Genomic DNA, 14,452 nt, shown 5'->3' with positions numbered 1-14,452 from the left:
GGGAATGCAAGACCGAATTCAAAAGCAAGTTGAGAGTCTTACCGCCATTTAGTCAACTGACACATTTATTTAACCTAAATCCAGCCATATATTTAAAGGGACAGAACATCTTGCTGAGAACAAAATATCTCTAGACAATGACTAAACTGTGTATAGCTTAGCCGCTTGCATAACACAGCCTAGTTAGCCAGGTAACACCAGGAGGTATATAGGTATATATAGGTAGGATTTCTTGCCCAAAGACATGTTTTAGAATTCGGTCTCATCAGGGAGTTAAGATGGGAATAATTTTATTGTCTAAGAAGCGTAGAACACCCTGGAGAGGGACCTAGGATGACGCTTGTTCCGCTACAGGTTCACGATTTTCCTCTTGGTGAGCATCGTCACTGGCTTCACGTTTCCCAAGGCCAAAGTTGTAAGGACCAGCCCTCTTGCCAAGGCCGAAGGAGTAAGTCCCCGAGCGCCTCCCAAGGGTGTATGCATCTGAAGAGTCGTAGTCGACATTCTTGCCAAGATCAAAGGAGTATGGACCAGACCGCTTGCCAAGACCAAAGGAGTATTGTCCAGACTTCTTACCCAACCCAAATGCATACTGACCAGATCGCTTACCAAGACCGAAGGCGTATGGGTCAACTTTTTTACCTAGACCAAAGGCGTAAGGACCAGCTCTCTTTCCCAAGCCAAATGCATAAGGTCCACTTCTCTTCCCAAGGCCAAAGGCATAAGGCCCAGCCCTCTTTCCCAGACCAAAAGCATAAGGTCCACCTCTTTTCCCAAGGCCAAAGGCATAAGGCCCGGCCCTCTTTCCTAGACCGAAGGAATATGGGTTAGCTTTTTTGCCTAGGCCAAAAGCATATTGTCCTGCAGCTCTCTTTCCAAGGCCAAAGTCGTACGACCTTCTGCCGAATCCATTACTGAGCACGTTGCCTCTCTTGCCCAGACCAAATCCGTAAGAAGCAGTCCTCTTGAGGTCCTCACCATACTGTTCAAAGTCCCCTAGTTCTTCATCCTCCTCCTCGTCGTTAAGTTCGTCGTAATCGTCCGCGACCCCAAGGCTGCGTTTGCCAAGACCGAAGCTGTAAATTCTGGGTCTCTTTCTGAGCCCGTATGGATAATATTGCTCATCATCATCGTCTTCTTCCTCGTCGGAGGTGCGTTTTCCAAGGCCAAAGGCATAGTTCCTAGGTCTTTTGTAGAGGTCCATATCAGGTTCACGTTTCCCAAGGCCAAAAGCATAGTTCCTGGGTCTTTTGTCCAGATCTAAGTCAGGATCACGTTTTCCAAGTCCAAAGGCATAGTTCCTAGGCCTTTTGTCCAGGTCCATATCAGGTTCACGTTTCCCAAGGCCAAAGGAGTACTGACGGGATCTCTTTTCATCGTCATTGTGTTCTCTCTTGCCGAGACCGAAAGAGTATTGGCGGTTTCGTTTGTCCTCTTCGGGATCTTCTTTCCCTACACCGAAGTCGTAAAGTTTGGACCTTTTGTCTTCCTGGCTGTCTTCAGCAGCGCTAGCTTCTCTCTTCGTCCTAGCCGTTGGTGCCTCGTCCTCCGACTTCGAGTCCTCTGGGACTGAGAAAACATTGGCGACGCTTCTCTTGCCAAGACCAAAGTTGTAATTTCCCGATTTCTTTCCCAGCCCGAAGGAGTATTGGTCTGCTTTCTTTCCTAGTCCGAAGGAGTACATATCCGCTCTCTTTCCTAGCCCGAAGGAGTATATATCCGGTCTGTCTCCGAGGCCATAGGAGTACATGCCATCACGCTTGCCCAAGCCAAATCCATAGCTCGGTGCCCGCTTGCCCAAGCCGAAGCCGTAGGTATTGTGCTTGCCGTAGTCATATACATAGTTGGGTTCTGTGTCGTAGTATTGTAGCACCTGGAATGAAAGGAACAAGCTGTCAGTGATGTTTTTAATATGCAAAGTGGTTAAACATTTAATACATTTTCTAAATACATGTTAATCTGAGGACTTAGACACATGTGCAACACCTGGATATCTTTATTCGAAGATGAGGTAATCAGTCATACACTCTGGAAACCAGTATACCTCAGTCTTGATGACTCGGACTCATTAAGACTAAGTAATGAACATAAGCTTTCATATATATATATATATATATATATATATATATATATATATATATATATATATATATATATATATATATATATATATATATATATATATATATATCATTTACCAAACTGCGGCAGGCCAGGGCTTGATTCCACGACACATTGTCCCGCCTCAAGAGACAACACAACGTACATGTCACCTTACCACTGATCCAGCGATCCTACAAAGATCACGTATCCAGCAGAGCTAGATGTTTTTCTCGTGATCAGAGGACACTCGTGGCAGTGGTATCTCAAGGATTAATTTCAGCCTCCTCCTGTTTAAATACCCGCCTCAACAAGCAGTCTATATAGCAATGAAATCACGAAACAAGTGATTTTATAGGATCGCTGGCTCAGTGGTAAGGTGACATGTACGTTGTGCTGTCGAGCCCTGGCCTGCCGCAGTTTGGTAAATGATTCAAAATCACTTGTTTCGTGGTTTCATTGCTCTCTCTCTCTCTCTCTCTCTCTCTCTCTCTCTCTCTATATATATATATATATATATATATATATATATATATATATATATATATATATATATATGCAAAACAACCACTCTGAAAAAACAGAAATTCCAAGCGCTTTCGTGACTACTCACATTATCAAGGAACTATGATTATCATAGTTCCTTGATAATGTGAGTAGTCACGAAAGCAATTGGAATTTCTCTATTTTTTCAGAGTGGTTGTTTTGCATATTCCGAAATCACCTGTTTACTGTGATCTTATTGCATATATATATATATATATATATATATATATATATATATATATATATATATATATATATATATATATATATATATATATATATATATATATATATATATATATACTCAAGATAAGTCGTAATAAATGATTATCAATGAATAATAGAAGAATGGATTGGGATTCGAGCTGTGGTCCTGGCAGGTAACAGGTCCTCTGTTGTACTACTGAGCCTCGTAGCTCGTTAGTTCGTTAGTTTCTGAACATTCCATTATACCCGAATATCATTTCGATCGTTCGGTTTGATTATATTATTCAACGTGGTCAGATAACGTTCAGATTCGTGATTCCAAGGTAAGTTAACACAGGAAGCAGGTGTTATGAGACTTACCCTGTCTATACGTCTCGTCCTACCCAGACTGAAAGCCAGGGTTTAGGAGTTGAGCCGAGTATTCAACCACTAAACTAAGATTACTTAAACCCTCTTCTTTTCTCTGTGTATTTCTTAATCTTTTCTTAGGAGGTCTGCCGTTTCATGTTGGAATATCTTACATAGCTTCTCATCATTGTAAGACTTACGTGAATGTCTCCTGTTACTTACGTCCAATTACTGGTGTAGTGTAGATCTGTAGTTCTAAAACTCTAGATGCAGAGGGCGTATAAGTGATATTTTCTGGAGACACCCGGTATGTTCACAGCAGTTTATGCCCCTTTCTCTGCATCAATCGTTGCTTCTTTCGGACTCTCGAAGTGAGTTACAAACGATCCAACACTAACTCCCCACATCCTGTCGTGTTGCGATATATTCAAAGATGAATATAACGCATGTTCAGCTAACACAACGAGCTCATCTTTTGCTGGGTCCTGGATAACCCGAAGTTCTGGACAATGGACCAGCTTACTCCTCGGCTAATTCATCGGTTGAAGACTTTTTAAATTTCACGAGGGATTACTATTTCCGGACTTTTTCCAGTACCGTCACAGCACCTCTGAATCGCTGGCGAAGTCGTTTATTGGAGTCAGTAATCAACAGTTTTGTATGCAACTACAATTATGTGCATGAATAAAACGTTTCGCTTGTATAGCAGCTTTTTCAGTCGAAAGCAGGCGAATATAAAATTAGAGACAGCAGAAGTATATTCGCCTGTAATCTATTTAAGAAGTCTGCTATGCAGGAACAGCGCTCGACAATAAAAGACACGCAAGTATTGAACCTGTGTCTTATTCATCAGCTTATGGGCATTGTATACCATCAGTAATATAGTATGGTTCCTGGGAAACCATACTTTCACTATTACTCAAGTGAGGATTGTCAGTTCGTACATACAGTAAAAAATAAACACGAATTTAGTCACATCTATCACATATTACTCAAACTTCACTTTCCACATCATTTAGATGTGATGTTTCAGTCACTATAAATGATCTTGATACAGTGCCACCTTTAACGCAGAGTTTTGTATACTTTATTTTTAAGAGAAAGTAATCTATTACAGCTACTATAATTCTTGCTTGCTTATACTAGCCCTCCATTCTTCTACCTCCAAGTGAGTGTGTCTCCTTACCCTGCAGCGCAGAATTATCCACACGGGTTTAGTGCTTATCATTAAAATAATAATAATAATTATAAAACAGAGGCGTTCTAAATGATGACTCCTGTTGACACTTGTGTCTCAGTGGCGTGGAATGGTGTTGATTCAGCTGCCTCGGGAGTCTGAGGTGACACCCACTTCCGTCACATCTACTCCTCTTACACAACAAGCGTTGCATTTCCACCAGATTAGTGCACGACATTGTATGTGTTTACTGTGCTGTTATCACGAGATAATAAGCCCACAATGTGTGTAATTATTTACACTTCTGTTCATGTGCGGTAAAAAAAAAAAACGGAATTGTAGGTTAAATAGCTTTAAAAAACTTTACGCAGTATAAACTAAGCTAATTTAATATAACTTAGCGTGACCTTACCCCTTACATGAACCTAGAAGGATCAGACATCGTTGTACAAATGGGCCGAGTGATTCTGTAGCAACATCGATCGTCCACAAACTTACGATCTGATGCGCGGTTTGAAAACAAACGATATTATTATTAGCACGGATTTGCAGGGGAGGGTGTTTATCCACTTGCAGCTCGTCTCATGGGTTTAGCATGATTGTGGAGGCTGTAATGGAGAATGCCTGCTCAAACTCATTCTCACCGGTGATGCTGCCTTCCTGCTGAGCAGTGCTTTTAACGTTAATTTACTTGGGGTAGTGGATATGTGTATATACTTTTGTCCTGTTTCCTGACGAACATTATAACATGTCCATATACTATACTATGGTCATAATTATAACCTTATTTGTAAAGTGGTAGATGGCTAAGCAAGTGGAAGGACCCGGTCAATGACCAAAAGCTGCAGTGCCGGGTCATCGTATGACCAAGACCCGCGCAGGGAAACACTTGTCCTGGGAGTTTCCTGACGAATCTTACCTAACCTACATATATGTACGCGTATGCTTAACCGGTTGCGGGTTATTGTTAAAGATCCGTGTCAAGATACTTTTCTTGTTTCCCGAAGAATAACTCGCTACCCTCTCCTCCAACACTTTTGTTTCTTTACACCGTTGAATTTACAGGTTAAAAGTTGAAACAAATAAGGCTCTCCAACACAATATGGAAGACAGTGTAAATGACAGCCTATTGTTTCGTTTACAAGTTTTTTTTTTCAAGCCGGCAGAGAACACATGAAGCAGAGTTAATTTATCAGAGAAGAGTGCAGGTAAGTGAAGCTCACATGAATAGTCAATTATGTCATGTTTTCTGTTTTTACGATGTTTGTTAAGGTGATGCGCTCAAGGTTGCTCAACCTGGAGACTACCAGTTCCCAAAAATAAAGGTAATTTATAGTTATCTGCATGGTGAGACTATGCAGATAATTGGTTCAGTGAACCAACATGTTGATGAATTAGACATTTGTGAAAGTGTATAATTCACTGTGAGACCAGAGACATGACATAACAGACCTGTCATTAGTACTTCACTAATATTTTTCTCTGGTGCCTAAACTCTTTATATCTAGACTTCTCTATTGGCATGAAAATGTTTGTAAACCAAACAAAACGTTACCGTTTATGAAGTTTTTCATACGACATTTAAGTCTCTTATTTCACTCGAGAAATCGTAATGACACGATCGTAAACACCTCACAGAATGCAGAACAACCACTGTGAAAAGAACAGTGAACTTCCAAGTACTTTCGTGATTTCTGACATTATCAAGGAACTGTACCGTTCCATGATAATATTACAAATCACGAATGCGCTTGGAAGTTCACTATTCTTTTCAAAGTGGTTGTTCTGCATATTGTGATATCACCTGTTTACTGTGATCTAATTGCCCCTCACAGAATATTGAGATTTTGCTGAATTTTTAACTTGAAATGAAATTTAGAAAGCGAATTTGATGAATTCATGATAATTTGTGTTATTAATATGCATTTTGTATCTAAAATTTTAAAGCCATTGGAAGCCAACATTATAACTAGTTGGATGAATCTTATTAGGCCAGCATGGTAGTGTATAAAAATGGCTTGCTAATTTCAGGACTGGCTTGCTATGTGTTGAACTCCTCCGTTCAGTGAGACGTGTCTTATTTGTTACAGTTTCTCAGTATTGACAGATCATTCCTACCTCAGTTCATCTAATGTTAACTACCCGCCCTCGGGAAGCCACCCACAACTGTCGCCTAACAGCTAGGTACCTACCTCCTTCACAAAGGTGCCATGCAGGTAAAGGACTTGTGTTGCAAGGATTTAGAATTACCTTCCCTTTCCTTAAAGTAAACTTGATTACCTGTCATTCCTGACCGTATGACCGATACGGATCTGAAGCTTTCCCACCAATATCTTAATGATACTGATCCTGTCACTTAAGGAACGGCTCCTTATACAAGTGAAAGAAACTTGGTCCAAGGAACTGGAGCTATGCTTCCCATCCTTGGATGAGAAGGTATATACTAAGGTGTAGAAAAAAAAATATTCCTGTTCGTATGAAAACAACATACACATTTAACCTTTACTGAGACAACGTTTCGCTCAGGTTTGAGCTTATCAAGCTTAATACAGGTCTAATGTGCTACATGTAGTCCCAGTATAAGCTTGCATCAGATAATCACACATATGATTGTCTCAGCAACAGTAAAATACTGTCCGCTATTAAGAGAATGGGCTAGCCGCTTGGACATTGCGTTTATACACCCATGCCTGTGGGCACTAGGTTACATCCACAGGTTCCTACAACTTGTAGGTGTTCTCTTAGACATTTGTTGCTTATTCGGTCCGAGGCAGAAGTTCCGCCTGACTAGAGTCTAGTGCAACAGAGCTTGGATTCATCCGATGACTAGCGACACATAGTGGACAGGTTCAACAAACGACCAGTTAAATGGAAGAAGGAATGAGTTCGCAAGTGGACAAAAATACATAAAACATAAGCCATCATCATAACACTGTTTCGCTCATGAGGAGCTTTATCAAATTATAACTTGATAAATTTGGTAAAGGCTTACGCTGTTTCATGTGTCTTTTCATTGAAAAGATCAGCTATAGAGCGATGTTTTAAGAAGACGTGTTATTAACCACGTAGTAACAAATGATATCAATGTCATTTGTTTTGAAATTATTGCAGTGAAGTGTGACAATAGTGACACTAGTCTCTAGTGTTGGCTACCACTCAGATCTTCTTTTAGGGAACTTTCCCTATACCTGCCCTCTGCCACAAAGAAGGTCATATAGCCTGTGCTATGCAGAGTTGGTAGACAAGAAAGACAATTTGTAAAATTGTTATTAATGGGATAGCGTTTAGGCTTTGGCTTAATAAAATTTTGCTCTGCAAAATGTCTTTTTCTTTACTGTTGTCGACAAAACGACATTTAAACGAAGAGTTGGTAGAGATAACTGCTAGTATCGCTACAATAATAATATACAATACCGAAAAGATACTCCAGGTGTTTTGTACGTGTGTCTAATTGTTCATGACTGCCATTGTTATGACAATCTCAAATTACCGATTTAGTGGAGTGGACCTGCATCCTCAGGTGAACTTCCCTGTGGGTCTTTGACTAGGGAGCACTCGCCTTTGAAGGCCACTCATTCTGGTGCCATCTTCCTTTTCGTGTCCGACTCCCAAAGAGATATAACCAGGTATTCACCCCACAAGATGATTTGTGAAGAGTGCAATCGTCTGTAAATATCTACAAGATGGTTTAAGAAGAACCAAGTTGCATGCAACTCGTCCACACTTTTCAACTGGCATTAACTGCCTCCAGTACTAACGTGAAGGTTAATTTGAAGTCTTGATGATTCATGATGTGATTGGTGAAGTCATTTCCTGGGTTGTTCAGAGGCAGTAAGCTTTGAGTTGAAGGCTGGACAGTTTCCCTTTTGTCTTATCCAGAACGAGGATTTTTATCTTCGAATGTCCACTGTAACGAAGACAAGTCTTGCGATCCGTTTTATCCAAGTTTTCTACAAGTATCTGTAACTACTAAAGTTACATGTAAAGGGTAAAATTAGAATTAACAACAGGTTGACAAGGCTAGGTTAGGTTACGCTAAATTATATTAGGTTACGTTGAGTTGGCATAGGATAGATTAAGTAATTTTAGTTAGGTTAGGCTAGGTTAGATCACTAACTTTTCAGAAACTGTAAGAAGACACTGTGGAAAGAGCGATAGGAATTTTAGCGTTCTCAAATTTTTTTTCCCCTTTTTATCCTTAGCTCGCATCCCTTTCCCTACTGTTGGTCTACCAGTTACTTACATCGAGGAGGCGTGAAGTATCGTCCTGGTCGTCGAGGTAGTAGTCATGAGCAGCGGTGGAAGTTGTCAGCAGCACAAGTGTGGCCATCCCCGCCACGACACAAGCGCCCAACCCGCCATGTCGGCCGAGCATCCTAGTCCCGCGACCCTGCAACATGGACACAAACTTAGTTGCAGTGTAAACACAAACTTAGTTCTCGGTTACAGAGACCTTACAGTGTAAACATAAACTTGTTCTCGGTTTAAAGACCTTACAGTGTAAACAAACTTAGTTCCCGATTCTAGAGATCTTTCAGTATAAAGAAACAAGTTTCTGGGGTCTACAGATTATACAGTGCAAACACAAGCTTAATTCCTGAGTCTAGAGATCTTAATATGTAAACAAAAAATTACTTCCTTATCCTAGGCAGAATAACGACAGCAAAATATTGTTCCTGGCTCTTGATATATTATCACCACACATCTTTCCTGATTACAGAAGCCTCAATGTAAGCACCAAATTAGGTTCCTCCTTCAAGAGGCGATGGAATGCTACAAAGGTTATTAACGGTTTCAAGGTACTGCAAAAACTAGAAAAGAAAATAATTGTCCTAGTTCCAGAGACTGTAGGTGCTTGATACATATACGATCAAGGAACCAATATGTTTTTCCTCGTATATGGAGGGAAACACTGAAGGAAAATAAAAAGACGATGAAAAATACAACAAATTAACACAACAAAACATAATAAATCGTCACTAAAGCTATAAACAACCACTTGCTCTATATCGTAAATATACAGAAGAAAAAGATGAAAAAAAGGAGTCAATTGAACTCTTAAAGAGGATTTTGTAAAAAGAAAAAAAGTTTCCTGGACATTTTCCGCAACCGTAATGAGACTATCAAAGGAGCTTGCTGATTGGCGGAACTTATTCATAAAAGCACGTTGATTGGCGTTAGACAAAAGAGGTCATTCAGTGGTTGACTCATCAGTGACGCCAACACCTCTGATGAGAGAAAAAGAGATATACTAAAATGCAGATTTAATGATACAAGTTGTAGTTATCAAGATTAGTTACGTGTTTATATATATATAAATATATATATATATATATATATATATATATATATATATATATATATATATATATATATATATATATATATGTATGTATATATATACATATATATATATATATATATATATATATATATATATTATATATATATATATATATATATATATATATATATATATATATATATATATATATATATATATATATATATATATATATATATATATATATATATATATATATATATATATATATATATATATTTAAAATAGTAAAGGTTACAAGGTATATACAAGAACATTTAATTACTGCATAGCCTTAACAGCAGAACTATAAATTGTCAGACACTCTCAGATTCTGGAAAAATAGAACCTTGGAACGAACGAAGGAACAAGTTCAGGTAAGATCCCAATGGGATGAGCGGGGAAGACGGGACAGGCGAAGAATAGCGCTGGAGAGGAGTGTTCTTAGTTGTAGAAATAGAGCCAGGGCTTAACCTAGCAGCTAAGTCGATCGTGGGACAGACATTGAGAACACATATAGCAGGCTCTTCTGTTGGGACTCCGGTGGGTGAGTGGGGAAGTGTGAACAGACGAAGAATAGTCGGTAGATGAAAGAGCCAGGGCTGAACCCAGCTGCGTGGCACTGCGAGGCAGTGTAGAGAGGGCATGTTGAGGGCACAGAGGAGAGAGCAGACTGCAGACAGTGCTCGCTGGCTGATATGCTTCAGGCTGAGGTGAAGAGCTGGTTTGGACGTCAGGTGTCGGGAGGCTCACGTTGTGTTGCGGAAGTGTGTTGTGTGTTTGGCTACACTTCGCTGGTGATGGAGCCACTCTTGAGTCTTTTGAAGTCTCTCTTGGACATGTGGAATAGTTGCATTCTGAGGTTGGAGCAGTTCAAATTCGTCACGAGGTATGATAGTGCGTTTTCAAAAGGAATTTGGTGAGGTTTGGTGCAGGTGTACTTAACAGCTCCCTCTTTCATTAAGTGGAGCATATCAGCTGCGCTCATTTCGGTTGGGAGGTTAGGGGTGGTGTAGAATGTTAGAGACCCATTAATTAAAGGCTTGGCTTAGGTAACGGTTGCCTGTGATTTCTTCTTCGGTTACTTCTTCGACTACTACTTCGTCGTCGTCAGTGGGTTGTTCATAACGTTCTGGTTCTATTTCGTCTTCTGTGACTGGGAGTGTTGGTCGGTTGTGGTTTGTTGGGCTGGTGGTGGGTGGTGAAAGGTGGCAGTAGACGGTGGTGTTGGTTCTGGAGTAAAGTCTTGGTCAGAGATACGAGTAGGACCAGGGGTTGAGGTGAAGTTAACAATGTCTGGGATTAGCTTGAGGAGGTCTTGTGATGGTGGTGAGTCTGGAAAGTTGAAGTTTGGCATGCTATTTAGGCGAAACAGTTCATTGATTGTTGTGTTGAATGAGTTTGCAGCATTAGTGAGGTGTGCATACATCATACAGTATAGCACCTTGGATGGAGCAGCGTCAGAAAGAGCAGAGATGGACTGGCTGGGTGGAGATGAGTGTTGTGTATCTTGAAGGAATTCGGTGGTATCTGATTGAATTTTTGCAATGGCGGCGTATGTTGGCGATTTAGGGTTATTCTTCTTGGTTTCTTCAATGATTTTCTTAGACAGGACTTCTTTACGTAGAGGGCATTTTGCTGCAAGGGTGTGGTGAGTACCCTTGCAGTTGAGGCAGGTAGGAGAGGTAGTGGTATTAAAACATTCCTTGAAGTCATGGCCGTCTTTACCGCAGTTTGTGCAGTACTTCTTCCCTTTCAGAGGACAGTCAGGCGTTGAGTGGTGATAGGAGTAGCAGGTCCAGCATGGCGAGATGTGGGCGAAACGTTCGGGTTCTATGTGACTTGGATGGATATGATAGTAGGAGATAGCTAGGCCGTCAGACAGTGCTCTAGTAGCCATATCGATGTTGGAGAAGGTTAGCTTGATCATTGTATAGGCGTTGGGGATTTTGGTGATATGTTCAATCGACGCCCAGGTATTTTGTTCCTCGATAGAGGTCTTAAGATCCTCAGTCGATAAAGAGGTGACGAGTTTGTACAGCCGTTTGACGAAAACGGAACGTTTCGCCAGCAAAAAAGGTGAAGGGTAGATGGTGAACTGTCGGTCTCTGAGGGTTTTCATAGAAGTGTCGGCGATCAGCTTTGAAGCTTCATAATCGTCAGTACAGACGACGATGAATGAGTCTTTCGTCGAGTGGATGGCTGTAAATTTAACCTGTAGGTAAGTCTTCACAGCGGCAGCAACTGCAAGTTTAGTAGAGTCATTTATTACTCCACTGTTGGGTTTGATCCTTACACGGTTTGCAAGCATCATGAAGGAGTAAGTCAGGCGCTGGTACGATGATTATAGGTTTCCCTCCCCGACGGGGATCGAAGGAACACTTCTTGAGGTGAGGAGCGACTGTGTCTTGCGATGATGACGAGAACCTTGGTATATGGCGCCGCTGTTTAAGGCAGACTTTTATTTACCATTAACTCGGTGTATATGACCTAATATATACCCCTTCATAGTATATACCTTGAGAAATAAAAGACTGAGTATATACCCTAGGACATACCTCTCATGATATATACTCTGATTTACACAATAGGTAGATTCTTCCCGTCACGATAAGTTGGTTAGATACTTTTAAAGTTTATTTACTACACGAGGGACATTAAAACTACGTGTAAACCTGTTCACCACCAGTCAAGAATATTTTAGTTCTTAAAATATACGCTGAAACAACAGCCCCCTCCCTCCCCCCACTCGGTATATATAACCTCGCCTCATGCTAGGATGAACTTTCACATTAATAATATTAATCGCGCCACTCTGTCAAAAAGGCAGACACCACAAATATGTTAATTTAATTTATGTCTGCAAATTGTGTGTGGATTCGGCAATTGAACTGAAAATTAAATATATGGTTCATGTATGAATTTTCTGTTAAAAAATTTATCGCGTGCTTTCTCGATGTATTTTTTTGTAGTATTTTTCATATATCAGAATATTATATTTTATACATTTTGAATGTATTGGTTTATGAATATGTATATTCGGTGCTGTTTTCGACGATTTTGCATAAATATTTAATATATAATTGTAGCTTATTTGTTTAAAACAAATTTTTTTACTACGCTGCACGATATTCCGCGAGCAATTGTGAGTATACTGGGCCTCTCCCAACACTAGGATTCTGATGTTGCGCTCATATTTAACATGTACTGAGTTGACACACGTATTTATGCTAGTTGATGTTTCTCGTTAGCGAGTAATGCCACTAGGAGTGAATAAGGGAAGGTGGTCTGAAACTCCGCTCTGTGGTGTGTAAATGTTTCACCTCGACTCGTCAAGATAACAGCTTGCTTGATATCAGGTGGTGTTTATCATCTGAGAGCGATGTCCTCAAAAGTCAGTGTAGATTTATTCTGTGGCTAGTAGGTCACTGGTAAAGGGATTTGAGTTCGAATCCCCATGGGCTGGGATATACGGGCATGTCTTCTTACCACCTGGTATTGGGTGTTATTTATTTATCACCTGAGAGCAATATCTTCAAAATTCAATAGAGGTGTATTCTGTGGCTCGGAAGTCCTTGCTAGAGGGATCTGGGTTCGAGTCCTTGTGGGCTGGTACATATGGACGTGTCTTCGTCATATTTGTTGCCTTCGAGCACCTCGCAGTAAATTTATACCCGCCTGTAAAAATACCACAGAAAAAATTGAAAAAAAAAAATTAGGGCTTTCATGTTTTTACACACATATCTTCAGAAGATGTGTGTGTGTGTGTAAGCCCATGAAAGAGTTCAGGTTTTATTTCTTATTTTCACTGTGGCGTTTTTACATATTTGCAATCACACATTTTATTGTGATTTCTTCCACACACCCTCGTGCAAGTCAACTCTGGCTGGTCGCATCCTGACCAAGAAGACTCATCCACTTTAACGGAAATAAGTCACCTTTATTACCTCTATTGGGTTAATAACAAAAGCAATCTCTTCTTAATTAACTTTGATCATATCTCTACAGATTAAAGACGTGTATAATGATGTGGTTTATACAGAACTGTAGCTGTAGTGATGTCATATGGATTAACCATGAATAACCCATAATGGATATATAATGGACTCAAACATCTCGTTTGAAAAGAGAAGTATTTGCAGGTGAAACAAAAGAGGTGATGGTCACCTTATTGAACAAATTGTATCCAGTTTAATATATTCAATAATAAAAAGAAATTAATAACATCAATAACAATAATAATAAAAATAAAATTACTACTACTAATATTAACAATATCAACAAAAATAATAATGATAATAACTAAAATAATAATAATAAATAATAGTCAAAACAAGAACATAATAATAATAATAATAATAATAATAATAATAATAATAATAATAATAATAATAATAATAATAATAATAATAATAATACTTTCCGTATAAGGAAAATAAGTATTCATCTGTGCCTTCTGTAAAATAAAACATCAATGTTCTGGAATGAAATTCGGGCATTTTTCTGGTTCAAATGAAGCAGAAACATCGTTTCACGGCTCCTCACGCCTCGCATATCAACGAATTCTTGGGCTCAAAATTCATGTCACTTCTCCGGTGACCAAGTCCGGTTTTGCTCCACAAGAAAGTCGTAAATTTCCAAGGTTTTCGCTTCTCGTTGGCTGTTTCGTTATGTTATTGTTGACCTCCCAAAAATGATTGTAATTGCAGAATTGATAATTATATTAGTAGTTTATGTGCTGGTGGAGTCGA

The 14,452-nt window shown here is 39.6% G+C and overlaps 1 protein-coding gene across 1 annotated transcript in view; it reads right to left on the bottom strand.

Moving 5' to 3' along the window:
• Positions 1-236: 236 nt before the first annotated feature.
• The window catches only part of AstA (allatostatin A), a 258,615-nt gene continuing 244,399 nt past the window's right edge, over positions 237-14,452 (bottom strand). Inside the window, exons 2-3 of the mRNA XM_053790197.2 lie at positions 8,622-8,768; positions 237-1,873 (exon numbers count right to left, since the gene is read on the bottom strand). Coding sequence (XP_053646172.1) covers positions 329-1,873; positions 8,622-8,753 — 1,677 coding nt within the window. The 5' untranslated portion in view covers positions 8,754-8,768 and the 3' untranslated portion in view covers positions 237-328. The remainder of the gene's footprint in view (positions 1,874-8,621; positions 8,769-14,452) is intronic.

The sequence above is a fragment of the Cherax quadricarinatus genome, chromosome 58 (assembly GCF_038502225.1).
Source record: "Cherax quadricarinatus isolate ZL_2023a chromosome 58, ASM3850222v1, whole genome shotgun sequence".
Lineage (NCBI taxonomy): Eukaryota > Metazoa > Arthropoda > Malacostraca > Decapoda > Parastacidae > Cherax > Cherax quadricarinatus.
Note: the sequence above shows the minus strand (reverse complement) of the source record. Positions and strands in the feature narration are given on the sequence as shown.